Here is a 25,597-nt window from a genome sequence, read left to right as displayed (position 1 = left end):
GTATTAACCTTACGGATCAACTTGAACCATACAATTTATGGACCATCCTTAGACACACCCATCACAAATATAAAGAAAACGTAGGGACAATTTTAGCATTTTAAAAAAATGCTAGGTGCATTAGCGATAATGGTGGAGGATGCACCTAGCAACACCCTCAAAAGTGGCATTTAGAAGAAGAAAAAGACTTTTTGGTAATTTCAGCCGTCTTACTCTTCCTTTATTTCTCTCTCTAGAATCTTCCCAGATCGAGTGACAGACGACGCTAACAAAAGCCGATCAAGTCAACGTAAGAGAGTTCCACTGTCTTTCCACTTCCACAATTTTCATCTCCCGTGGTGTTTGGTTCCTCTTAAATTCTAAACTAATCTAGTTAGCTTCTTTTTTTCTTTCTCTCCTCAAATTGTGTGTGCAACAAAAATTTTGTAGAATGGAGGAACTTCAAGGGTCTCAAACCCAATCATCGCTCGGTAATTTGCATGCACTTCTATGGTTTAGACAAAATGGTCTTTCTTTCACCTTCGTATATGCTTGCTTAAACCTCTCTTTTTTTCGCACTGTTAATTGTTGCAGGTCAAGAAGATGAAAATGAAGTGATTACTGAAAGTTCAGCATTTGTTAAAGGGGAACCGGCACCAGAATTCAGTAGTAACCCCCCAAAAGTTGATTCTGAAGTTGAAGTCCTTCATGAGAAGGTCACCAAGCAAATCATTAAGGAAGGCCATGGCCAGAAACCTTCCAAATATTCAACTTGCTTCTGTAAGTACCATACTCAATCTTAGTCTCACTCTGTCATGTTTGCGATTAGTGTGAAATCCAATGATGTCACTACAATCCATGATGTTCTGTTGCATGTTTCCTACTTGTAAAAACGCTAGAGTTACATATTTTAATTTGCAATTGTGTATATAAAAAATATTTGAACACAATTGAACTTATCCTTTTCAAACTACTTGTGCTTTCACTTCAAGTTATCATACTTTGAGGGGTATGTCAAACCGCCCCAGATTTGAGTATTGTGGTAATGTAATGTGATATCAGAATTTTCTTTTTTCTTGGAATGGATTTCGTTGTGTCTAGCTTGGTATAGAAACTCAAGCTATAATTTAAGCGATACATGAGAATGATTTGATGTGAAAATGTAAAATGTTTGGACATCTAATGTTGTTTCACCATAAGATTTTTTTTTGTTGAGGTTAAATGGGGATAAAAGCTGGGAGGACCAATATTGTACCAGGAAGTAGTCCTAATATCTACTACTGTACTATTCTTAGTGGCGCTTTCCTGCCTAGCCTTTTCTTTTTCTTGTTGGATCAAAATCATGATTGCTAGGGGATATGGTTGTAGTCCATTACAGGGCATGGGCTGAGAAATCAGAACACAAGTTTGAAGACACATGGCTGGAGCAACGGCCAATTGAGATGGTCTTAGGAAAAGGTATGCCCCTGATGGAAGTTTGAAGTATCGAGTTTCTTTGTACATTAATCAATAGGACTTGTGTGAGATCTTTTTACTGTGTGAACTGCTCCACTGGGCTTGATATTGTTTATTTGATTTTGATGTATTTCTCTTAAACAGAAAAGAAAGAAATGACTGGCTTGAGCGTTGGTGTGGCAAGCATGAAAGCTGGGGAGCGGGCATTGGTGCGTGTGGGCTGGGAATTAGGATATGGAGAGGAAGGAAGCTTCTCTTTTCCAAATGTTCCACCCAAGGCAGATTTAGTTTATGAAGTTGAGCTCATTGGCTTTGATGAAACCAAAGAAGTAAGTTGCCATTAAATTATGGATGGCTGTGGACTTGGTTAGATGCTTACGGCACCTGATTTCACAGGGCAAAGCTCGCAGTGATATGACTGTGGAAGAAAGGATTGGTGCAGCAGACCGGAGAAAGATGGATGGAAATGCTTTGTATCAGGAAGAAAAACTAGAGGAGGCTATGCAACAGTATGAAATGGTTACACACTTATGTTTCTTGTGCTCTTCTACATAATTCTTAACCCATGGAAATTTCTTTCTTCTCTTATTATTTTGGGTTGTTTGACAAATTTGTGGTTGTCTTGGTTCTTGTCAGGCCATAGCATATATGGGAGATGACTTCATGTTCCAGTTGTTTGGGAAGTATAGAGATATGGCTCTGGCTGTAAAGAATCCATGCCATCTTAACATGGCAGCCTGTTTGATTAAGCTGAACCGCTACGAAGAAGCTATAGGACAATGCAACACTGTGCGTATCGGACTCTAACTGATCGATTCAGCATAAAATGTTTTCTGTTTGTTTTAATTTTTGTAGTCATACCACTTTTTGAGGTTCCTTTAATTATTTTTTTCTAGATATAAAATAGCGATAAAATTATCTTTTCTGGAAGTTCCTTTCCCCCAGTTTTGGGTTGTGAATGGAATATAATTATAACTTCCAAATATATTCTAATAATATGCTGCTTTAGCATCAGACATTAGTGAGGCCATAATATTCTCTCTTTGAGACATTGAAGACAGTTAATGTTTTTTTGTCATAAGGGTTCCCTTTAATCTTATTCAAGGAAAGCTTCAAACTGGTTTTTGTTTATTTGCTTGATTGATAACCCAGTCAGATCATGTCAAAGACAGAAGATGCAAACTTCGTCACTATTCACTACTAGGCATGTCTTGTTATATTTGGCCAGTCAAAGAAATTACGTAGCTACTGTCAACAAGGAGTTGTTTTTGCTGCCAATTTAGTTTATTTGAGCTTGGCAAATTTTCCTGAAGAAACATTCTTATCAATAGTAAGCTTAATTTGGTCCATGGGTACTGCATTTAGTTTATTTGTTATGCAATAGTCAATCGGACAGGATGTGTTATCTCATCTAGAAAACAAATTAAGCCAAAATATCTTAGCATTTCAACTAAATTGTATTGTAAATTTATGATGCAAGGTAAAACCATCTGGCTGATATTGAAATAATCTTTTCCACATTATGTTTTACTCATAGTACATCCATGAAAGTCAAGTCATTGGTGATCCACTTGCAGGTACTGGGTGAGGATGAGAACAATGTGAAGGCGTTATTTAGGCGAGGTAAGGCTAGAGCAACACTTGGGCAAACAGATGCTGCCAGGGAAGATTTTCTAAAGGCAACTAAATATGCCCCTCAAGACAAAGCAATTGCTAAAGAATTGAGATTGCTTGCTGAACATGACAAGGCTGTTTACCAAAAGCAGAAAGAGATATATAAAGGAATATTTGGACCAAGGCCTCAACCAGTTCCTAAGCCAAGAAACTGGCTCATACTTATTTGGCAGTGGTTGCTTTCAGTATTCTATGGCCTTGTCACGCTCTTCAAGCGTGAAAGGCATAAATCTGACTAAACAAGAAGACCATTGCTGAGTTGAGTTGACAATTATTTACGTGCATCCTACGAAAGGCCACGTCTTGTGCTACTGAGGAAATAATCATACTTTTTACTATTTTTGCTTTGCTTGTGGAACAATCAGATGTTGAAAAAGCAGTGCTGATTTTACTCTTACGAGTCATCCTTGACAATGCTATCAATCTGTTCTTATGTTGCTTTCCAAATAGAGTTTGGTAGTTTGTCTAGAAGGGGATTGTTCTTTAATTTTAATATATTTAATATAATTGCTGGACTTGTTCTTTCCAAATACATTTTTTTTAGAAAAGTGGTTCTTTTAGTATGATTTATAGTTTAATTCTCATACGTCCTTATAGTTTAAAAAAAGGTCTTTTTCAGTCTTTATTTTATTTTATTTTTTTTAATTTTTATAATTCGGGAGTGATTATTTTTTTTCATATAATTTATATTTTAATTATCTTTTAATTTTTACTAAAATTATATAAAAATAATTAGTTATAAATTATCAATTTTTTTATTATAAATTATTTTGCGATAAATTAATTATAAATTACTTGTTATAACTAATTGTAATTGATAATATTATTGGTAAGTTTAAAAGAGAATTAAAATATAAAATATAAGGACTAAAAAAATTATTTTTAAATTATAGAAACTAAAAAAAATTAAAATATAAATTATAAGAAGTAAAATACAAATTATAAAAACTAAAAAAATTAAAAAAGAAAAATAAAAATTATGAGAAAACAAATCATTTTCAAATTAAAAAAAATTAAAAAAATATAAATAATAAAATTATAGGAATAGTAATTAAACCTTTAAATAATAATAAATAAAGTAGCCGTTATATATTCACAACATTTAAAAAATCATAAAAAGTATCCCCTGACTGTCACGCAAGAATTTTCCGTCCATCAATTTAACGGATCTACCGGAAAGGATCTAATTGGATAAAATTAAAAAATTAAGAGACCTAATTGTATAGTAAAAAAATAAAGATGCTAAATTGAACATCTTTGATAAACTAACAGATTAAATTGAATATTAAGCCAAAAAAAAAAAACTCATGATTTGGTGTTAGACCAATTTTAATGCAAGTTCTTCAAAATGGTATATATTGTTTGCGTGAATGTTTGTAAAAATCAATTTGGAAAGAAATTAATTTTGGTTAAAAATAATTTTAAAGTGAAAAGATTTATATTTGAATACTTTTATTTTAAAGTTAGTGGTCACACTTCATAAAAAAAATAATCTTACTCAAAGCTATATAAAATTATTTCAACCTGATATTTATTTGAAATGGGAATAATTTGTTAATGTTAGTCCAAACATATGTGTATATATGTAATATTATCACTTATATTTGTCCTGATAAATTTAGTTTGGTGATCTGCTTAATTTTCTTCAGAGTACGGTTCTACACTTAGTTTAGCTTAAAACCAAATTTTAATTAAAAATAATATTAAGGTAAGTTTTAAAAGATCATTTTCTTATTAGGGGTGAACAAATGACAAATTGAGTTAGGTTATAATTGGTTCTAACTCGTCCCTAATTTTTTACGGAAACAAATTCTTAGATTTTTTAACTCATTCTTAGATTCGAATGAATATGATAATGTATGAGTTAAATTAAGACTAGGTCTATTTAAGACGAAACAGATTTGTCCCAAAATATAAGTAACATAACTTTTTACTTTCTATTAATGTAATCAGGATTTCAAAAATAATTTACATCTCATTATTATGCATTATATTATGTAAATTAAATGATATTACTTCCTCCAATTTTCTTATTTTATAAGCTAGAAATTTTAATATAAAATACACTAAAACTTATTTTTTTAAAAAGAAGGATCAAAGGAAATATTACTTAAAATTCTTTAGAGAAAAAAGTTTTGGCACAAGTCCGAACAATACAAACAAAAAAGTTAATAGATTATTATTTTTTACAATAGACTAGAATTTTTCAGTGAAACAGAAAAATTAAAATGTACTACAAATATAATGACTAACACAGTGGTGAACAAATAACGGACTGGACTAAGTTATTTTTAGACCTTAACTCGTCCTTAGATCCAAATGAACTCAATTATTTGTGTGTTAAATTAAGATAAGTAAGGTTGGAGTATCGAGCTAAGGTAGGTCTTTCATACACTTGTTTTTGTAAAGAGAATTTAACGGGTATTAAAAGTTGTACATAAAAAATAATAATTAAAAAGGTTATCTTAATTAGTCAAGGATCACGCATGAGTTGTTGTAATCTTATGGTAATTATCTTTGATTTTTATCAATAAAAAACATCAAATAAAATTTTCAGCACAAAATAAAGTATTAAAAACCAACAATCGCTTATTTCCATATTACCAATCCTGTGTGTGTATTAAAATAATTTAAACTTGTTTAATTATGTTTTATGGATTTATCTCTTAATCTAACCTCAAATGGTTTTGATTGGGTGGCAGTATATAAAATGTGAAGCGGTGCGCAGAGAATAAAACATTTGGTCAAATTAGCGTCAAGGCAAATCACGTGACGTCAAAAGGCATGAACAAGAGTCAAATGATGCCAGCTTTTATCACGTTCACGCTATCATTCCATTTAAGTAATTCTCCACTGTTTGCATATGCATCAGCATCGCTAACTTTTATTATTTTTTATAAAATTTTAAGTTACTTAACGCTTTAAGCAATTAATATGATCTTTTTTATTTTTAATTATTATAACGTTTTATTAAATTGGAGGAGATCGAGATTTAGTTTATAGAACACACTACAGGACGACAAGTTGCAGTCTGCAATGTTTCGAATCTCCATAAACAACGAAATGCGTCACTGCGTTGAAAATTCATAGTCTCCAGTTATTGAAGATTCCCTTCCCCCACATAAGATTTCAAGAGAAAAAAAAGGGTTAGGATTATCTGATCTCACATCGCATGCTTATTCATGTATGTATACAGACAAAACAAAATAAGGAGAAAAATGATTGTTGTGTGAAAAGTAAAAGAGACAATAATATTTCAAAGACACCAAATTGATTTGTAGTACGGAAATTTAACATGAAATGATTTATTCTCATAACATTGAACAATGTTAGACAACCCGTAAAGGACAACTTAATTTAGATGTAGGGATGATATGCCTGCGTAAGGAGTGCTTCCCTTCTCTCCGATCCCTAATTTTCTACTACAAGGACCTGATAATTATAATAAAAAAATTAATTAAATATAAAGGCATTCAACAAATTTAAGAATCATTTACCAAAATTAAAGCTATAAATAAATGATTTACTATATTACATTATATGACCCCCCCTTTCTTTCTTCAAATCTAGTGAAAATAAAAATAATAATTCCCATTCTAATTCCTTTAAAAAATTCTCCAAATAAGGTAACCCCTACAAGAATCTTCATGTAACACGAAAATTTCCATCCTTATTTAGATCCATCTTTAATTGCAGCATTGCGACTTAGGAGTTTAGGTATTTTAATCTACTTCCAACCGTTCTCTTAATGCCTTTGAAATGCGTTTCAAGTAATCAATAAAGTTGTATTAGTGCTGAATTATAATAATAATTTCTGCGTGACTTTTAAATTGTTGAAGTGTTCAACACTAGGTTCATTACTAGCTACCTAACTAATTAATTTCTATGTTTGACTTCATTAATAAATAAGCTATTAAACACCAACTTGTTAGCTTTTGAAACACAATTATGGTTAACAAAACCAAAATTTGTACCAAGTTGTTTAATTCCAGCTTCCAATTTACTGAGGAGCCAGCATTCCATAGTATTAATATACTACCTTTTGCAGATAAATTTAAAAGCGTCGAGCAAATTTGGAATATAATGTCATTTTTTCATGGCAATGTCTTTTGGAACAATTCTTTCGTTAAAATATTTGTAAATTTAACTATGAAATCATTTAAAAGGCAACCTGTTTGACAAGTTCAGCTCACTTAAAAAAAATCCTTAGTTGGAGAAGTTTGCACTGAGTAAACTGTGGTGAAAAGGAACACAAATTAGTGTGATAAGGCATAACTTTTTTTTTCCTTATATTCTTTATATATATATATATATATATATATATATATATATATATATATAATCATGTTTTAGAGACAGTTAAATACTAGTAGTACTAAATATAAACACTTTTTTACTACAAAAATTCAAGCTTATAGGTGATGAAAAATGAATCCCTTTACAATATCCAGATCCAATAACAACTCACATGCACCAACTCTTATTATTTCATGACATTATTGGATTTGGCAAAATGAACCACCTAATTCTGCCCAACTGTTAATTTATTGATTTTGAAAATGAAAAATAGAGAGGAAGAGAAGGAAACATTATTATTATTATTATTATTATTAAGAAGAAGTAAACAAGGCATACAGATTGAATTGAAGCAAAACGTGTCAGCTACGGAGTGGTGTAGGAAAGGAAACACACAGGAATTGTGAACCCACCGCATGCAATCCAAATCACCCCTAACCCTAACCACAACACTACAAAGTCAAGTGCGTTCTATGGTATTTTTTAAATCCCAGTATCTATCATACGCCGGAGACGCGCAATACGCACCCCACAGTTAGGTTTTCCCTTTCCCACCTCACGACGCATGACCAGTGCGTTGTGCGCACTTTGCGTATCAAAGTCCAACTCCTTCACCTTCTCTCTCCTCAGTGGTTAAACTGCGTTGACTGAGATAAATCTAAATCCCACACTTTTTTCATTTCTTTCCTTTTTTCCCCCCTCCTCTTTATTAATACAACACAGCCACCACTTGCCGGAAAATCTTCGACGGTAACTTTTTCCGATCATTACTCTCTTTGTTTGGCCTTTTCGCTTCCCTTCTTTCAAACGCTTTAACTTCTCTCTTCCGTTCCGTTCCGTTCTCGCATCATCTTAAACTAGGGTTCCCGGAAACCCTAGCCTTGGTTGGTTGCCATATCTGCTCCATGAGTTTGGGAGAAACCTTACTGGAGCTATTCAGATTCAGCTGGTTCAGATAAACGAAGGCGTTTCGCTCTGCGATTTGGTGTTTTTTTTTTCGAACATGAAGAGATTGAGGTCGAGCGAGGATCTCTACTCCTACGGCGGAGATAAGAGTAATAATAGTTGCAAGGATTCGAACAATCTTAACCGTTCGTTTTCGTCGGCGCAGCGGAGCTTCTACTACAAGCAGGAGAATGCGCGCAAGGGTTTGGTCTCGTCGTCTTCGTCGTCGTCATCACGGTACGAGAGGGATCGAACGGTGGAGGAGGATCGGGAGGGTTCGCGGCTGGTTCGGAAGCGATCGGAGCACGATTTCGAGGGTTTCGATCGGAGGAAGGGGTTCGATCGGTACAGGGAGAGTGACCGGAGTTTGATTCACCGGTCGGAGAGTTTCTGCGGCGGTGGAGGGTTGCGGAGGGATCAGTTTCCGAAGGGGTTTCGGTCGGAGAGGGAGCGATCGCGGAGGGAGGGGAGCGTGTCGTCGTGGCGGCGAGGGTTGAAGGATTTTGATGATAGAGAGAGGGTGGTGCGTTCTCCCAAGGGTTTGAGGGATGTGAAGTCTCCGTCGTGGTCGAAGGATTCTGTTTCTGAGAGCGAGCAATCGAAGAAGAGGTCTTCTTCTTCTCCGAGACCATTCAGAGATGGTAACTCCGTCAAGTCTAAGTCCAAGTCTCCCACTTGGTCCAAGGATTCGGAGAGCGAGCTGTCCAAGAGTGTTGAGGTGAAGAAGGTTGAGGAGGAGTTGTTGCAGCAGGTTCAGAGTGGGAGTGGGAGTGGGAGTGGTAGTGAGATGGAAGAAGGGGAGCTTGAGCCTGAACCCCAAGCGGAAACGGTTCCTCCTGTGACTGAAGGCCTGCCCTCTGTTGCTATGGAGACTGATGAGAAGCAAGTTCAGAAGAATGAATGCCACCCTAATGATGGTGACACTGATGCTGCTGTGGAGGAGGAAGGGAAACCTAACGAGGAGGATGGATGTTGTGAGGTAAAGGATGGAGAGAAGAAGAAAGAAGCTGATGAGATGGCAGATGTTCGGGATTATCAGACTGAGAAAATGCTTGTGACTGAGACTGAAGTTGAGTCTGTGGGTAATGGTGATGATGATAAAAAGGAGGAGGCTTTGGATGCTGGTGCTGAGTATGAGGAGGAAACAAAGAAGGGTGCGTGTGTGGAGGAGGAGAAGGAGAAGAAGGTGGCGTTGAATGAAGAGGAGGATAAGAAGGACAAGGGCAAGGACAAGGACAAGGACAAGGGCAAGGGTGTAGATCTAGGAACCAGCACGGATGTTCTCAAACCTGAGTTAAATGATGTAGTATCGACAGGAAATGAGGTTCCAAAGGAAGTGGATAGAGAAATGATGATGGAGAATGTGATCAATATTGCAAAGGATAAAGGCAAAGGTGTCTCTGTTGCACTTGTACCTCCTACTGATGTTGTTCATGCTTTAGATGATGGCTTGTGGTTGGATAGAGAGTCGAGAGACCTCCTGACGTGTTCTGTTGATGTTATAGAAGGTCCAAGCACAAGGGGATTCGAGTTGTTTTCCAGATCTCCTGTTAGGAAAGTGGAGAAAGTAGACCACTCAGTTCTCAACAAGCACAAGGATGACATGGAGCAGCTTGATCTTACTCTTAGCTTGCCGAATGTTCTGTTACCTATTGGTGCTCATGAGACTGGTGCTCATGAGACAACATCGCAAATCCCTGGATCCCCCAGTCAAGCACGGAGTGTGCAGTCTTTAAGTAATACATTTTGTACTAACTCAGATGGTTTTACTGCATCGATGTCCTTTTCAGGTTCCCAATCATTCTATCATAATCCAAGCTGTTCTCTGACAAAAAATTCAGTGGACTATGAACAATCTGTTGGCAGTCGCCCCTTATTTGGGGGAATAGATCAAGTTTCCCAGGGATGTTGGCAAGGTCAGTCTCAGAGCGATCCCAAACAGAAAGAAGTTCCTTTTGGTCAAAGAACCTCGGCGAATGGAAATGGCTCCCTTTTCCAGTCTCAGGCATCATGGGGTGTTTTAGACAGTCAAGCTGTGAAGGGTCAACATTCCAGGGTTCTAGAAGGAAGTTCAAAAATGGGCAGTGGACTTGACAGGCAATTGAGTTTTCATAAGCAGTTTTCAGGCCAGTCAAGACGCCATGATGATGTTAGATCTCCGTCACAGAGTGTTGGGTCTCATGATATTGGATCAAATTATAGCTTTGAGAAAAAGAGAGAGGTAAGAGACAGGGGTAGTGGTAGTCTGTATCGAACTACCGGCCAGAAGGAACAAGAGCAACTTCTGATGGGTGGAGTTGATTTTGTTGAGACAATCATTGCAAGAATTGTTTCTGAACCTGTTCAAGCAATGTCTAGAAAGTTTCATGAAATGACCGGACAGTCCATAGTATGTCTGAAGGAGGGTATTCGTGAAATCATGCTTAATGCAGATAAGCATGGGCAGATACTTGCTTTTCAAAAAGTTCTGCAGAACAGGTCTGATATAATCTTGGATGTCCTATTGAAGTGCCACCGAGTGCAACTGGAAATTTTGGTTGCTTTAAAAACTGGTTTGACTCATTTTCTTCACCTGGAGAGCAGCATTTCATCTTCTGAGTTGGCTCAAATTTTTCTGAACTTAAGGTGTAAGAATCTTTCATGTCGAAGTCAGTTGCCTGTGGACGAATGTGATTGCAAGGTTTGTGCAAAGAAGAATGGTTTTTGCAGGGAGTGTATGTGCCTTGTGTGTTCAAAGTTTGATAATGCCTCAAATACATGTAGTTGGGTTGGATGTGATGTTTGCCTTCACTGGTGCCATACTGACTGTGGATTACGGGAATCTTATATTAGAAATGGGCATGGGACAAAAGGGATGACCGAGATGCAGTTTCACTGTATTGCTTGTGATCATCCTTCTGAGATGTTTGGCTTTGTCAAGGAGGTGTTTCAAAATTTTGCAAAAGAATGGTCAGTTGAAACACTTTGCAAAGAGCTTGAATATGTAAAAAGAATTTTTTCTGCCAGCAAGGATATGAGAGGGAGACGGTTGCATGAGATTGCAGAGCAAATGCTGCCAAGGTTGGCAAATAAGTCTAATCTCCCTGAGGTTTTGAGGCACATCATGTCTTTTCTTTCGGGTAAGTAAAAAATTTCTTCCATGATTACATACTTATACTATACTGTTGTTTTAATATTTTTAGCCTCTAATTTTACAGTATCTAAAATGCTTGCATTAAGCTCTCATTTTTATACATGGAAAATTAAGTGGGATTTGATGACTGATGAGTGAACTGTTTTTTGCTAACTTGCAGTTAACTACTAGTATTTAGTACATCTGACGTTGATTATATGTGAATCAAGATACTCAGACTCTCGGAGTCTTTGGTCCATATTGGTTGTGTTAAATTTTTTCTAACCATGGCCTAAGGACTTCTCACCTGTACTCCAATTTCCACAATAATTAAACCATTTACATAAATCATGTGAAGCATACCTTTTCTTTGCGTAATATTAGATGGGATTATTATTATTATTGTTACTGAAAGTTTTTCTTTCTATCTGAATGACAAATGAAAATATTATGGTTGTCAGATTTGGTAAACTTCTGAACTAAAGAAACATAGTTTATTAAAGTGGCTTTATGTTAAATCGAAAAATCTGAGTGAGTCATTTATTTTACTGCAGTCATTCTGTTAAAATTGGTATGTTTTGGGAAACCATTTTTGCAACTCCGTGTCATATTTTTTTTTTTATCAGCTCCGTGTCATATTAATATTCAGGTATTCGTATTGAATACAAAACCTGGGGAAAATGCTGCATTCTTATTGCTTGTTCTGCTCATCTTCTAATGGCCAATGTATATATTTTTAAGCCATAAAAGGTTGAAAAAAGGAAACGTAGTGAATAGTGATGGTGTTCCTGGATATGAGATCTATGAGAAGTTTAAGATATTACAGATCTGGGGTCATGCTATTTCCATAGTTTGATTTTGTTAAGCATTGATTTTCGTTTGATGTTTGCATAACTAGTTTTTGTCAAAGCTTAAACCATATGGCCGTGTATTTACATGTATTATGGTCATTGCAGATGGTGATTCTTCCAAATTACCCATGACAACAAACTTTTCTGGGAAGGAACAAATTAAAGAAAACAATGGAGTAGCTGGGCCCAGCCCGGAAGCAGCTTGGATGAAATCTATTTATTCAGAAAAGCCACCTCTGTTAGAAAGGCCTGCAAATATCCTTCCTACCTTCGACCAGAATGATAAAAGAACTCTTGTGCAAGAATTTCAGATGAGTAGTATCCAGAAGGACTTCTGTTTTGATGAATTGGAGAGTATAGTAAAAATTAAACAGGCAGAGGCTAAAATGTTTCAATCACGTGCTGATGATGCTAGAAGAGAAGCTGAAGGGTTGAAGCTCATTGCCCTTGCCAAGAATGAGAAAATTGAGGAAGAATATACCAATAGAATTGCCAAGTTGCGATTGACTGAGACTGATGAAATTCGTAAACAAAAATTTGAAGAAGCCCAAGCATTAGAGAGGGCACATCTGGAGTATTTGAACATGAAAATGAGAATGGAGACAGACATTAAAGATCTGTTATCCAAAATGGAAGCTACCAAAACGAGCCTTGCCATGTGATCAAAAAAATAATCTAGAATAGTACTTTCAGGTAAATATATTATGTCCCATCCTGAAATTTGTAGATTCTGATGTCACCATCTTATTGTTGTCAGCTACTTCAGTCCTGATCCGTAGTTGTATCTATTTGTTGTTGTAGTTCGTCTTGCTTTTAAGCTGCTAACCAAAACCTGTAGAGTTCATCAGTTATTAGTCTTGTGAAACAATCAGTTATGAAAGCAATTTAAAATAGATTATCATTCAAGCGCACTTACAACAATGCCCAGCTTGTGGATGGGTTTGCTGTACAGGCTCTTTTGTACTGACTGTCAGCAGATGGAGATTATAAATTTATAACTATAACTTGGTGGCTATTGTACTTTGATCGTTGCCATCAAGTCATGACCTCATTACTGTTTTATTTTGTCAAATGATAATTTCATGGTTATCTCTGCACCTTTTACATCCTTTTCTGATGTTTCATGTTCATGGTTGTTGTACGGGTCTTTTTTCCCCCGAGAAAGTTCATTATTTAAAATCAATGCATAAATATTTCCAGTCTATCATTATAATTATAATTCAAAAACCAGTCATCAATTCCGGTGTCTGAGAGACTTGTGTGTGCTGACAGTGTGCAAGACTATTTTTTTTCCTCTCTTATGGTGGTGGTGAACACATGAGCCTAGAACTAGTGTGATACTTTTTCAAGTATGCCATCTTCACCATGGCCACCGTGCTCACCATCCTCCCCGCATCTGCCAGGGCGACCATTCTCACCATCAAGAGGGCCTCCAGGTCTTGATAGTGCACTCTGACTATTGCTCCGTCTGATGAAAGAAATTTAGCTCATGGAATACTAGTACTACTGTTATATAAAGAGTAATTAAAAAGGGGAGGGGGTGAAGATTCCGATTATTTTGATTCTAAAACATGATTTCATCCACACAAAAAAAGAAAGGATAAATTACTCATTTATTTTTTATAGATTCATGATCCTTATCTTTTTAATTCTTATAGTTTGAAAGTGGGCTTTTTAATTCTTATAATTTATATTTTAATTTTTATAATTTAAAAATATTATTTTTAGTCTTTATAGTTTGTATTTTAATTTTTTTTAGTTCTTATAATTTGAAAACTATAAGATTAAAAAAAGTAAGAATCATGAAACTATAAAAATTAAAAAAATTACTTTCAAAATTACATGGACTAAAAAAGAATTAAAATGTAAACTATAGGAATTAAAAATGTTACTTTCAAACTATAGGAACTAAAAAAGTATGATGAAATTATAGAAACTAAATGAGTAATTTAACTAAAAAGAAATTATTGGGTGGACATAAATCTCACACCTTATTCTTACACAGAATAAAAATAAATTACAAGTGGTAAAATAAAATGAAAATTTTAATCATTTATTAGGTTTAATTTGATTTCTTCTATCGAGAACATGATATAATTCATTTCTCGCTTAAAGTTATTGATTTTTTTAGTTCAATATTTTTATATTTATAGTAAAAAAGATAATTATAATAAATATATATTTTGATTAAATCAAGTTGTTAAATCTTAAATGAATGTTGATTTTATATGGTATAGTAATTGATTTATTTAATTTTATAAAATACTGTATTTTTTTATAATTATGGTAACTTTTGTGTTTATTATCATTTTTTTATAATTATGGTAATTGGGATTGGAAATAGATTATTGGCTAGACTTTCTCAAATAAATAATTAACCAATCGAAAATCACGGAATACCAACACTATCACCAAAGGGAGATTCCCAACATATATATAGAGTTTAGATACCAAATAAATCAGTCCTAGTTCTGAGTTTATTCAGGTTGAAATTTATGGATTTTGGACTACATATTAAGGTCCAAAACGTTTATCTTATATTTTTTTTTAACTTCTAAATTCTAATCACTTGCCTACAAAACAGACATTGATTAAATGTTGAAATATAATAAAACAAAATTGCACAGGGGCACCTTACCGGCTTACCCTCTATTTTGGTTTTGAATTTTTGCGCAAGCTTATCCGCTTTAAGATGGTAGAAGTTCGATTTGTATATAAAAAAAATGGTAGAAGCTCGTTTTTAAAAATGTAAATTTCAAAATAGAGTCCAATATAGTTACGATTATTGTTAGAATGAAACATATTTTATATTTTCATCGTTTATGTAGGTAAAGCAACAAACTATATTATGTATATTTATTTATTTATTCATTATTGTCACATTATTATAATAATATTAATTATGTATATTAACATATTTATTAGATGTTTTAATTTTGGGTGAAATAAAATATTTTAATTGGTAATTTTTTAGGGAAAATAAATTTACTGGTTAAATCATTTTAATGTATAGGGGTCCCAAATAAGGATTTAAAGTATTCGTTAAAAGAAAAAATGGCAGAAAATATGATTGTAACAATTGAAATATTAGAATAATATTATTCAAGTAGAAACTATCAAATAATTAAATTCAAACAAAATATTATAAAAAAAAACTATAAACACATCAATTATAAGCTTAAAATTAAATAATTAAATGATGATATATAATGACTAAAAATATATTGGTTTTGTGAATTTAAATAACTTTATCTTAAACTATTATTAATACTCTAAACATGGTTTAATCGATATCGGACTCTAAGATCCAATTGGCACGGAAGATGCGGTGAGAGCATGGTAGCATATGTAACACTTGGAAATTCGAACCATGTGATTAATTTTCAGGATCCATTATTATTAGCACATGCAAATGTTTATGTTTATGTTTATTAATTCTTCTTTCCACATTGCCTCTCTACACTCACCTGGCCTGTGGTCTCCAATAGCATTCACCAGAAACTAGGACGCAACGCAGCTTATATATATATATATATATATACTAGATACTCTGTAAACATACACCTAATGCCCCATTCTTACACATAACCAATAAAAAGTTAACAAAGGGGTAAAATATAAAGGAAAAACATTATTCATTTATTAGTTTTAATTTGATTTTTTCTCATAAGAAAATAATATAATTAGTTTTCTTTGATAAAGATTTTATATCTTAAATAATAATGAAAATTCAAATTTTTTTATTATCTTCTATTTATGTAAATAAAACAAAATATGTAAAAAATTAACTAAACTAGAAATTTCATTAATAGATTATTGAAATATATTTTTTATGTATTTTTTAAAATATGTTTTGTAAATTATATTATATAAAAATACATAATATAATAAAATTAAGTTTTTTAATTAGTGAACAATTAATAGCCGAGTTAATTTTACCAAAGAAAAATACAAGTTCAGAACAGTTTTGATCAGATACTTTTCATTGTAAAATCGTGACGAAAATAACATCGACAAGAACAATTACTCTTTTCAGCATCTTTTCCCTTGATTTGAGAGGGGGGGAGAATAAAACTTTGCCATACTAGTAATAGGTAAGCAAAATAAACTTGAATCATATAAACACGACATGTAGGTCTCGTGAGAGGCGTTATAAGCTTAATACTGATAGATATTAATAAATGAGGCAACTGACAAACACGGATCTTGGTGGACAACATTAATACTTAAAAGAATGAAGAACTACTATAGCTAGAAAGCAGTTATAAATCTATCCTATGTTTTTGGTAATTAACACAATTAAGAATGCAGGTGGTCCAAACAAAAGCCATGCATGCATGTAATGAACATTGTGTTTGAAATTGAAGACGACACGGTCCAACCTCCATCAGTTTCTAACTAATGTAGTATCAATTGACATCCCACAAACATAATAGGCTTTGAAATTACAAAAGACATGATACTACCTTCATCAGTTCCTAACTACTATATAATTAATAGAATCCCACAAATTGACAGAGGGTTTGTAATTACGAAAGACATGATACTACCTTCATCAGTTCCTAACTCATCAATAGAAAATGTTTCATTAGGGGAAAACACTATTCACAACTCGGGAGGGGTTGATTAAGGTTTTGATGCATGTTCACGTACGAATCAGATTAAATCCATTAAATTGATTAAAAGAATCCAAATTAACCCGTCTATATATTGATTTCCAAGGGTCACCAATTCAGTTTAATTTGATTATTACTGGTTTGACTTAGGCCTTTCATTGTGAAAAACATTAACTCTTGGATGGATTGTAGATGACTTTTATCTTTTTTATTATTACTTGATTTACCTATAAAATTGCCCTGCTATCCAACATTAATTAATATTTTTAACTCAAGTTTCAATATTTGTCTGTATTTTCATCATATCTTAATTATATATTTCATTAACTCTTAGATGATTTGAAAGATGATTGTATCTTTTTATTCCGTGCTTTAGCTATAAAATTTCCCTGTTATATCACATCGATTAATGCTTTTAACAAAAAAATAAATACGAAAAATTTTTGCCTCTATTTTTTTTTTCTTATTTGTAGTCATAATAATTATTCATGTTGCAGTAAAAAAAATTCATGTTATTCTATATATATATATATATATATATATATAGAATATTATTTTAAAATTGCATATGAGAATCATCTTTCAATTGGAGCATTATATGAGATTAAAATGAAATAAAAACACTATGGAGGAAATAATACAACAATATATTTGGTAAAAAAAATAGTTTGAATCGTTTAATTTTATATATAGTATCATATTAAATAAAACTAATATTTTTATGAAATACCACTGCAACTGGGTTCCTTCCGATCTATACAAGAGAAGCATGTGGTGGCCTGGTTCATAATGAAACTGCTAACTCAATAAACACAGGTATCTTTATTTATTATCATTGAAAAAATATTTTTTAAGGCCAAGCTTGATGCCCGTCGCAGGTAATACGGATAAAAACTAGGTCGGAAAAGTCAAACGATTAAATTAATCTATCTCTATTCTAGTAAACATTAATTAATCTCAATTTTTTTTTTATAAAAAAATGTTAATTAGTATCCTAAGCATAATGGTTAAAGAACTAAGGACATTGATTAACAATTTTTTTTATATAAGTAATTACATTTTTTTAATAATTTCAAAAATAAACAATAAATTTAAACGTCATCTATAATGCAATGTTATTTTCTCTTAATGCCATATAAAATTATTTAATATTTATTTCAATGGTTAAAAATATTTAATAAAGTATGTTAAATTAATGTTTCTTGATATTTTGACACTTATATATGAAAATTTAAGAAAACCCCATGTTCATCCATTAAATATTTGAAGTCTACATTTTATTTAATAAAACAAACTTGCAATTCACTGCACTGCATAGATGGAAAAAGCATGGAAAGAGGCGCATTGTTAGCAACGTGTGGTCTGCTGTTGCAGCATAAAACGGAGTAGAGCTTCATCCTCTGCTCTTGCACACTAAGACCCTTCTCTTCCTTAGCAACCCCACTTCTTAGTTACACATCCACATTTGCTTGTCTTGTTTAGGTGGTTGGTGAGAATGTCAGAGACATTCATATTCACACTTTCTCTGGTTATGCTATGTGCTGCTTCAGCTTTTGCAGCAGTTCCACACAGGTTGCCAGAAGGTGATGCTCTCTTTTGATGCCCTTTCATATATTCTGATGACCACATTATATTAAGCATTTTCCATTATAATGTGCTAGTGTGCTTTGATTCTGATACTTGACATATGTTACAATTTTCACATGTAATATAACATCTTGTGCTTGACAGTTTACCTCAAGAATGGTAACTTTGAGGAGAATCCAAACCCCAAATACCTCAAGAAAACGACACTGATTGGGAAATATGCTCTTCCAAAATGGGAGATCAGTGGTCATGTTGAGTATGTCTCAGGGGGGCCACAACCTGGGGGTATGTACTTCCCAGTTAGTCATGGAGTGCATGCTGTGAGGCTTGGAAATGAGGCCTCAATCTCACAAACCATTAAGGTCAAACCTGGCAAGTGGTACGCTCTAATTCTAGGAGCCTCAAGGACTTGTGCTCAAGATGAGGTTTTAAGGATCTCAGTGCCTCCACAATCTGGAGAGGTTCCTTTGCAGACCCTTTATAGCCTCAATGGTGATGTTATCGCTTGGGGTTTCCGTCCCACTTCTTCTGTTGCCAAAGTGATACTCCACAACCCTGGAATTCAAGAAGACCCTGCCTGTGGTCCACTCTTGGATGCCGTTGCTATCGCAGAATTCTGCCCTCCAAAGCCTACAAGAGGTAATTAAACACATCACATTACTCATTTGATATGTTTGCAAAATAATGTCAACCTAATTTGTCAGATCTCGTTGCCTTGCTTTGCTATCACTTATAAGATGCAACTCACTTTTCCAGTGTTTTCCAAATCCGTCCTTGGTAAAATCATGTGTTACACTAGGCAGTCCAGATAAAAATGACAGAAATTATTGCATGGTCAACACCACCATAGTTCTGGTTAAACTCTATGTGATGCATATAGTCAGACTTTTATTAACCTTTTCTCGTATATTGAAAAATCTGATTACATGTAATGTAAAATTTAGTCAGCATTAAGTGTCCATAATAGTCTTGGTTAATCTTTATGTCACATGTTATCGAGTTTTTCAATTTACGAGAATATCAATTATATGTTTTCACTATGCCTTGCTTTAGGAGTTGTGTTTTACTTATTTGGGTGACTAATAAGACTACATACAATATGATCTCTTGCAGCTAATTTGGTTAAAAATCCGGGGTTTGAGGTGGGTCCATTCCCTATTTTCAACTCTACAAACGGTGTTCTACTTCCTCCCGAACAAGAAGATCATGTGTCTCCACTCCCTGGTTGGATGATTGAATCCCTCAAAGCCGTGAAGTTCATAGATGCAAAACATTTCAATGTACCATTTGGACAGGGAGCAGTAGAACTTATTGCAGGCAGGGAAAGTGTCATTGCCCAAATTCTCAGAACAGTTCCCAACAAAATTTACAACATGAAGTTCACAATTGGAGACGCCAGAAATGGTTGTCATGGATCAATGATGATTGAAGCGTTTGCAGCAAAAGATACCCTCAAAGTTCCCTTCAAATCTGAGGGAAAGGGCGAATTCAAGACTGTGAGTTTCAAGTTCAGAGCGATTGAAAACAGAACAAGAATCACATTCTATAGCTCCTTCTACCATACAAGAATTCATGACTACGGATCTCTTTGTGGCCCTGTTATTGATCAAGTTATAGTGTATCCTGTCGCCTGAACACTGCTTTTACCATACCTAATACTAGTGATTTATAGTTTGCATTGTATGAGAAGATGAAAAATATTGTGTCGGTCTTGGTGACTAAATTTATCCTTTCCTTTTCTTCCTGTAACACATGAGAATTTCAATAAAATGATGTTTTGGAAGTATGGACTTCCTCGAAGAGTATACTTGCACACGTGACCAGTTAGTTGCATAGCCTTCTCCATAATCAAAAGTAAAGTTTGTATTACCACAATCATTCAAAACTTCCTAGTTTGACGTTCATTTGCTGAGTCATTTAGGCTAATTAAGAATGCATGGATAATGGATGTCTCATGTCTAACGTTCTCTTCAAATATATACCTGCTCTAAGTGGTGACATTTCCACCTAAGAAAATGAACTCATGAGCCATTTCAAGTTCCCAACCCTCAATCAATGTATAATATATAGTACATATCTTACATAGATAATGATATATTTTTACAAGCTGTTTACGTAGAGCAAACCTTTTTTTTTTAACATATTTCAATGTGCGCACACAGACACAGACTAGTTAAAAATGTTTGCTACCTAATGATTTCTGGTGACACTTTAGATGCTAATTGTTATCCATGTTCTTTGTTTTGTAATATGAACAAAATAACTAATATTTTCCCTCCATGCCTCCCTAAACTATCAAACGGGAAACAGGGATCGGATATGCATGTGCTGAGGCATCAGTAACATAACATTAACATCTAATGCCAGTGCTAGAAATATTTTATTTTAAGCACGCAGCTTCAGAAAACGTAATAGGGCATGAGCGGAGACATTGCAGGAATTGTAAAGGAAGTACGGAAAGATCATAAATGCGTACTTGTGACCAAGCATGTGACAAAAGAAACACAAAAAAGTTAGATCCAAGGGAGACACCTCCTATTCTAGAATATTTTAAATACAGTCAGATTAATGACTAAATATTTAAGTAAATTTAACGAAAAGATAATTGAATGTATGCACTTAGGAGTTATTCCTCATGTTCTGGTAACTAAAGAAGAAGAAAATATATAATTGCAGATGGGATTTTGTCACCATAAAGTTCTCAGCATATCAGGTTCCTTTTTTCTATCACCTTTAAGGCAACCCATCTTTCCTCTACCACTGATGTGCATATGCACAGCCTGAGACCACCAAACTTGAATTGAAGTGACTTAAACTGAGGATGAATCAGTTATAGAGTTCTTGGGATCAGCTACATGCTTTATGGATGTGTGAGGAGCTGATTCAATTCAGAGTTAACGTCAAACTAACTTTAATTAACTGATACAAAGGAATAGGATATGTGGGTCATGGGAATAGTTTATCTACATGACTACATCCCTAAAAAATAGGGCATTGCATTTATCTTATCATTATTCACAACTATTTACGATTGTTTACAATTATTTTATTCAAATATTATTACCTTCACATCTCATCACACACATGAATTTTGGAGATGCGTCTAGAATTTCAACTGCAATATCTTAATTATGAGTATACCTAAGAAAAGAATGTGCTAGATGTATAGGTATTGGGATCAATAATGATGATTATTAATCTGGGTACCAAAGGCAGAGCCAATTCTTGGTATGTTCTGACACCATTCTAAACCTCAGGAAACAATCTGAAAATTTCATATTCATGGTGCCAATCTTTCTCGGCCTACATAGTGATTGAGATAGTTAACAAGTTTAGGTGGCGCTTACGTTTTAGTATACAAAACGATTTCAAAAGCTAAGAAATTGATAACAGATCTATAAAGGGAATGATCTTCTATGGCAAACTCTAGTTTACTATCACAAGTTCTTTGTCAACAGATAAGTACAGTACACCAATCCTTCATTATTTGTTCTTCACATAACCGAAATCGTGGTCTCGACCCTCAATCCGTTTAAAAATGGGCGAGGGAGAGCAAGCAGATTCACACGCAATAGGTAATCTTAAGTAACCACTTTTATGAATAAAAAAATAATTGTCATGGAAAGATAGCAGCACTTTTGGAGAACACTTGTTTCAGCTCAATAAAACTGTTGTCCAAAACAAGGTCAGATAATTACAATAGTAATTACACGGCAGCGAAGCCAATCAAGAACCAAACTTTTGGGTACTCAACTCAAACGGGTCCAATTAATTTCAAGACCTTATCTTTTCCCTGATCAACTAACCCTATAAGCCACCAGTTTCAAAGACCCAATTTTTTCCACCTTGTGCCCCAAGAATTCTTCAATTCAACCTCAAGAGACACAAGACAACCCAATTTGCATTTGCAGTGATTGATCTTCATTGTATTGCAATCGTCCACTTTCCTACATCCCTCTTTGTTGTCGGGTGTGGCAAAAGCAATAACGTGACGCCGAGGGTGGGTACCCATATGGAGAAAAATCGAAATTTCAATGTTTTCATAGCTGAAACGCGAGTGAAGGATCTAATCGGAAACAGTGTGGTCGTGCCAGCAGAGGAGCATGGCTATGCAGCGTCCGAAGATGTAGAAGCGCGTCTTCTGCTGCTTTGCAACCAGATAGCACCGTTTTCGAAGGCTTGTTTTCCGGCAAGATTGGGAGAGAGTCATGCTTAGATACTACGATGAATCAAACTCAAACTAAAACCTTTGACGAGGTTTGGTTTTTGCACTTTGCAGAGAGATAATGGTTGTATTAGCCCAACCGTCTCAGCTTGTTTTATAGAACAAGTTGGGGTCCACTCGTTTGTTTAGTTCATCTCTCTTCTCACCTTCAACTTTCTGTGGGCCCCACATGCATTATTTTGTTCCATTTTCACGTCACAATCACAATCTTATACTACGCTCGTATTGTATTATACTTTTCGCGGATCAGAAAATTAGGTCACAATTTCCAAACGCTATTTTAACAAGATATTTTTGGCCCAAAGTACTTCACACATACTAGAAATTTTTTTTCAATAAATAAACTCATGATCGCATAATACATGAATCAATCAACATAATATTATTTCAACTTAACAAGAATCGATAAAGAATTTTATTGCTTATAACTATTTTAAGTTACTCGAACAAAATATAATTTCTTACGTTCAACTAATAATTTATGAAAGAAGAAAATACTATCATTCATTCTGAATCCAATAAAAAAAAACGCAATTATCATTTAATAAAAGTGAAAAGATGCCATTATCATTTAATAAAAGGAAAGCTAAGAAGAAGAAGTAAAAAAAAATTGCATGCTTTTTATTAGATGCATTGAGTTCATAGTCTAGAAGGAATATATATATGTGGGGTAGTAAGCGGGAAGGACAAAGAAAAGAATCCAAAATGGTCAAAAAGAGGGAGGAGAAAGTTGCATGGATGACAAGGAAGATTCCATAAGCAATGAATTAAATTAGGAAGAAGAGTGGATAAAATGAAAAAATTAGAAGAATAAGAATCCGTGTGCTAGCTAAAGTATGGAATATGCATGGATGGTGTTACGAAATTTCGTTTCCAAATACAACCCCCGCCACTACACAGGTGGCATTTATTGTCCTTACCCAATCACGTTTTTCTCAACAGGAAATAAAAGGTTTGACTGTAGCAACTATCAGATGCAAATGCAGTATGTGGCCACTCATCACTTTGGCGGCAGAAAACAACATGTCGGCTAGTTTATTCGAGATAAGATTGAATTATTGAATATGCCTAGTCACCCATCAACCCTTCTGCTTCTGCCCCCACCTTTTTTCCATTCAAAAACCTCATACAATTTTAGTTTCTCCATCCATCTTACTATACTGTATAGTAGTATTGTATTACCCCAAATAAACCCTTTCATTAATTCTTCCATGTCCAAATAATTAAGAGTGGGTACTTGTTTTTCTGTATGTATACCATTTACTCAAAAATATTAAAGATATGGTTTACTATTTACATGTATTAGAATGCATGGAAATGGAAAATTAAATACTAACATTTTTTATAAGCAAATAATTTTATTGATGAAGTGGAATACCCGCAAAGCACAAGGCGTGCCAAGAAGTCGGCATCCAAAAGATTTAAAGTACAATAAAATTAAACATTTCCATAATAATAAGTTGTGTCACTCAATTTCTATCTTTTTCGCGACTTTATCCAACTTATTAATTTCTATAGCTGCATCTTGGATACTCCCTTCCTTATTTATTTATAATCTTGTAATTTTACGAGCATGTCTTACTTAAGAGAGGAAATTAAGCTTTAACATGGTTATTCATACAACTCTATCATAGAACATCAAATATTAATTAAGTCTCTTAAAATTGAAAACCTGGTGTAGCTTAATTTACTTGTTTGTATAAGTATTTACAAAAACAGATTTTGAATAAAACTAATTTTGATTTTAAAGTCAACTGATTTATGCTCAATCTGCCTTGGTTGAGGATTGAAAATCTGAAGCTGAAATATATTTTATTTTAATTTCTACTCTGTTTAAAACAAAAACTTATAATGCTGTTAAGAATAAAATTGTTGAACATAATACTGTTAAATTCTATTGTGGTTTTGTAATTCTAGAATGTGTAGAATCATTCATTTAAAATTGTTAAACTCTCCACGATGATAGAAAAATCACGTGGAGTCGTTTCGACAATGAATTACCAAAGTACACAATTATCTTTATCAATAAATTAACAAAAAATAACTATTTTCATAAATTGATTCATAATATTTTATAAAGAAATTCATAATATTTTTATTTATTTATATTTCATCAATAATTTTATCCTACATTTTTGTCTCTTCCCTTTCTAGATGTGTATAAAAAAGTTATACAAAATTTATTAAATAAATACAATTTCTCTTTAAAAAATTGTAATTTTAATATAGGCTTTATTTTTTTAATGAATTTGTAGCATTGTAATTAATTTTTAATAACAGAAAAAATACAAACTTTTTGTTAGAAGTTACACACTAATGAAAATAAATTTTAAAATTTACATTAAAAGTTACATATTCATAGATATCATCCAGACTAATAATAAAAGCAATACCTATATGCGTACATTATTCATTAGATAATTTTATTCTTAAATCACATCTTAAACTTTTACTATTTTTTTAATTTGTTAAACGTTCATTATTCTCTTTTAAAATACGATAGCTGTCCCACTATTCTTGTATATATTTTTAGTGAAACCACTACTCTTATATTATCAGTTCTTTCTTCCCTGTCACCCTTATTTTTTATTTAACTTTATTTAACCTCCTAACTTTATGTAGGCTTCTAGAGGTTACCCAAATTAAATTTCAGAATGACGACTGTAGGCCGACCGCCCAAAGTATTTACTATCGTATTAGGGGGCATTTTCTTGTTATGTTAGTTGGTGAGAGAGACACCGGATTTTGTTTGGTTTTGCAAAGGAAAAAAACTCATGAATTAAATAATAGCTATCTTTTTATGTTAAATTAAGTAACCTAAAAATATATAAAATTATCTAAATCATATATTTTATTT

The 25,597-nt window shown here is 33.5% G+C and overlaps 3 protein-coding genes across 3 annotated transcripts; all 3 read left to right on the top strand.

The window, feature by feature from the left end:
* The first annotated feature begins 136 nt into the window (after positions 1-136).
* Positions 137-3,638, top strand: LOC100813374 (peptidyl-prolyl cis-trans isomerase FKBP42). Its single transcript, XM_003534351.5, has 8 exons — positions 137-289; positions 430-470; positions 574-759; positions 1,348-1,437; positions 1,579-1,763; positions 1,831-1,953; positions 2,071-2,223; positions 3,012-3,638. The coding sequence occupies exons 2-8, from the start codon at positions 431-433 to the stop codon at positions 3,345-3,347; spliced, it is 1,113 nt and encodes a 370-aa protein (XP_003534399.1). The 5' UTR covers positions 137-289; position 430; the 3' UTR covers positions 3,348-3,638.
* Positions 3,639-7,420: 3,782 nt separating this feature from the next.
* Positions 7,421-13,363, top strand: LOC100807816 (protein OBERON 4). The gene is made up of 2 exons (XM_003533455.5): positions 7,421-11,468; positions 12,418-13,363. Exons 1-2 carry the CDS (start codon positions 8,408-8,410, stop codon positions 12,972-12,974), a joined length of 3,618 nt encoding a protein of 1,205 aa, XP_003533503.1. The 5' UTR covers positions 7,421-8,407; the 3' UTR covers positions 12,975-13,363.
* Positions 13,364-18,182: 4,819 nt separating this feature from the next.
* Positions 18,183-20,315, top strand: LOC100812299 (uncharacterized). Its single transcript, XM_003534349.5, has 3 exons — positions 18,183-18,511; positions 18,660-19,154; positions 19,629-20,315. Exons 1-3 carry the CDS (start codon positions 18,424-18,426, stop codon positions 20,147-20,149), a joined length of 1,104 nt encoding a protein of 367 aa, XP_003534397.1. The 5' UTR covers positions 18,183-18,423; the 3' UTR covers positions 20,150-20,315.
* The last annotated feature ends 5,282 nt before the right edge of the window (positions 20,316-25,597 follow it).

The sequence above is a fragment of the Glycine max genome, chromosome 9, assembly GCF_000004515.6.
Source record: "Glycine max cultivar Williams 82 chromosome 9, Glycine_max_v4.0, whole genome shotgun sequence".
Lineage (NCBI taxonomy): Eukaryota > Viridiplantae > Streptophyta > Magnoliopsida > Fabales > Fabaceae > Glycine > Glycine max.
The sequence above is the reverse complement of the archived record's forward strand: the minus strand, read 5'-3'. Positions and strand labels throughout refer to the sequence as shown.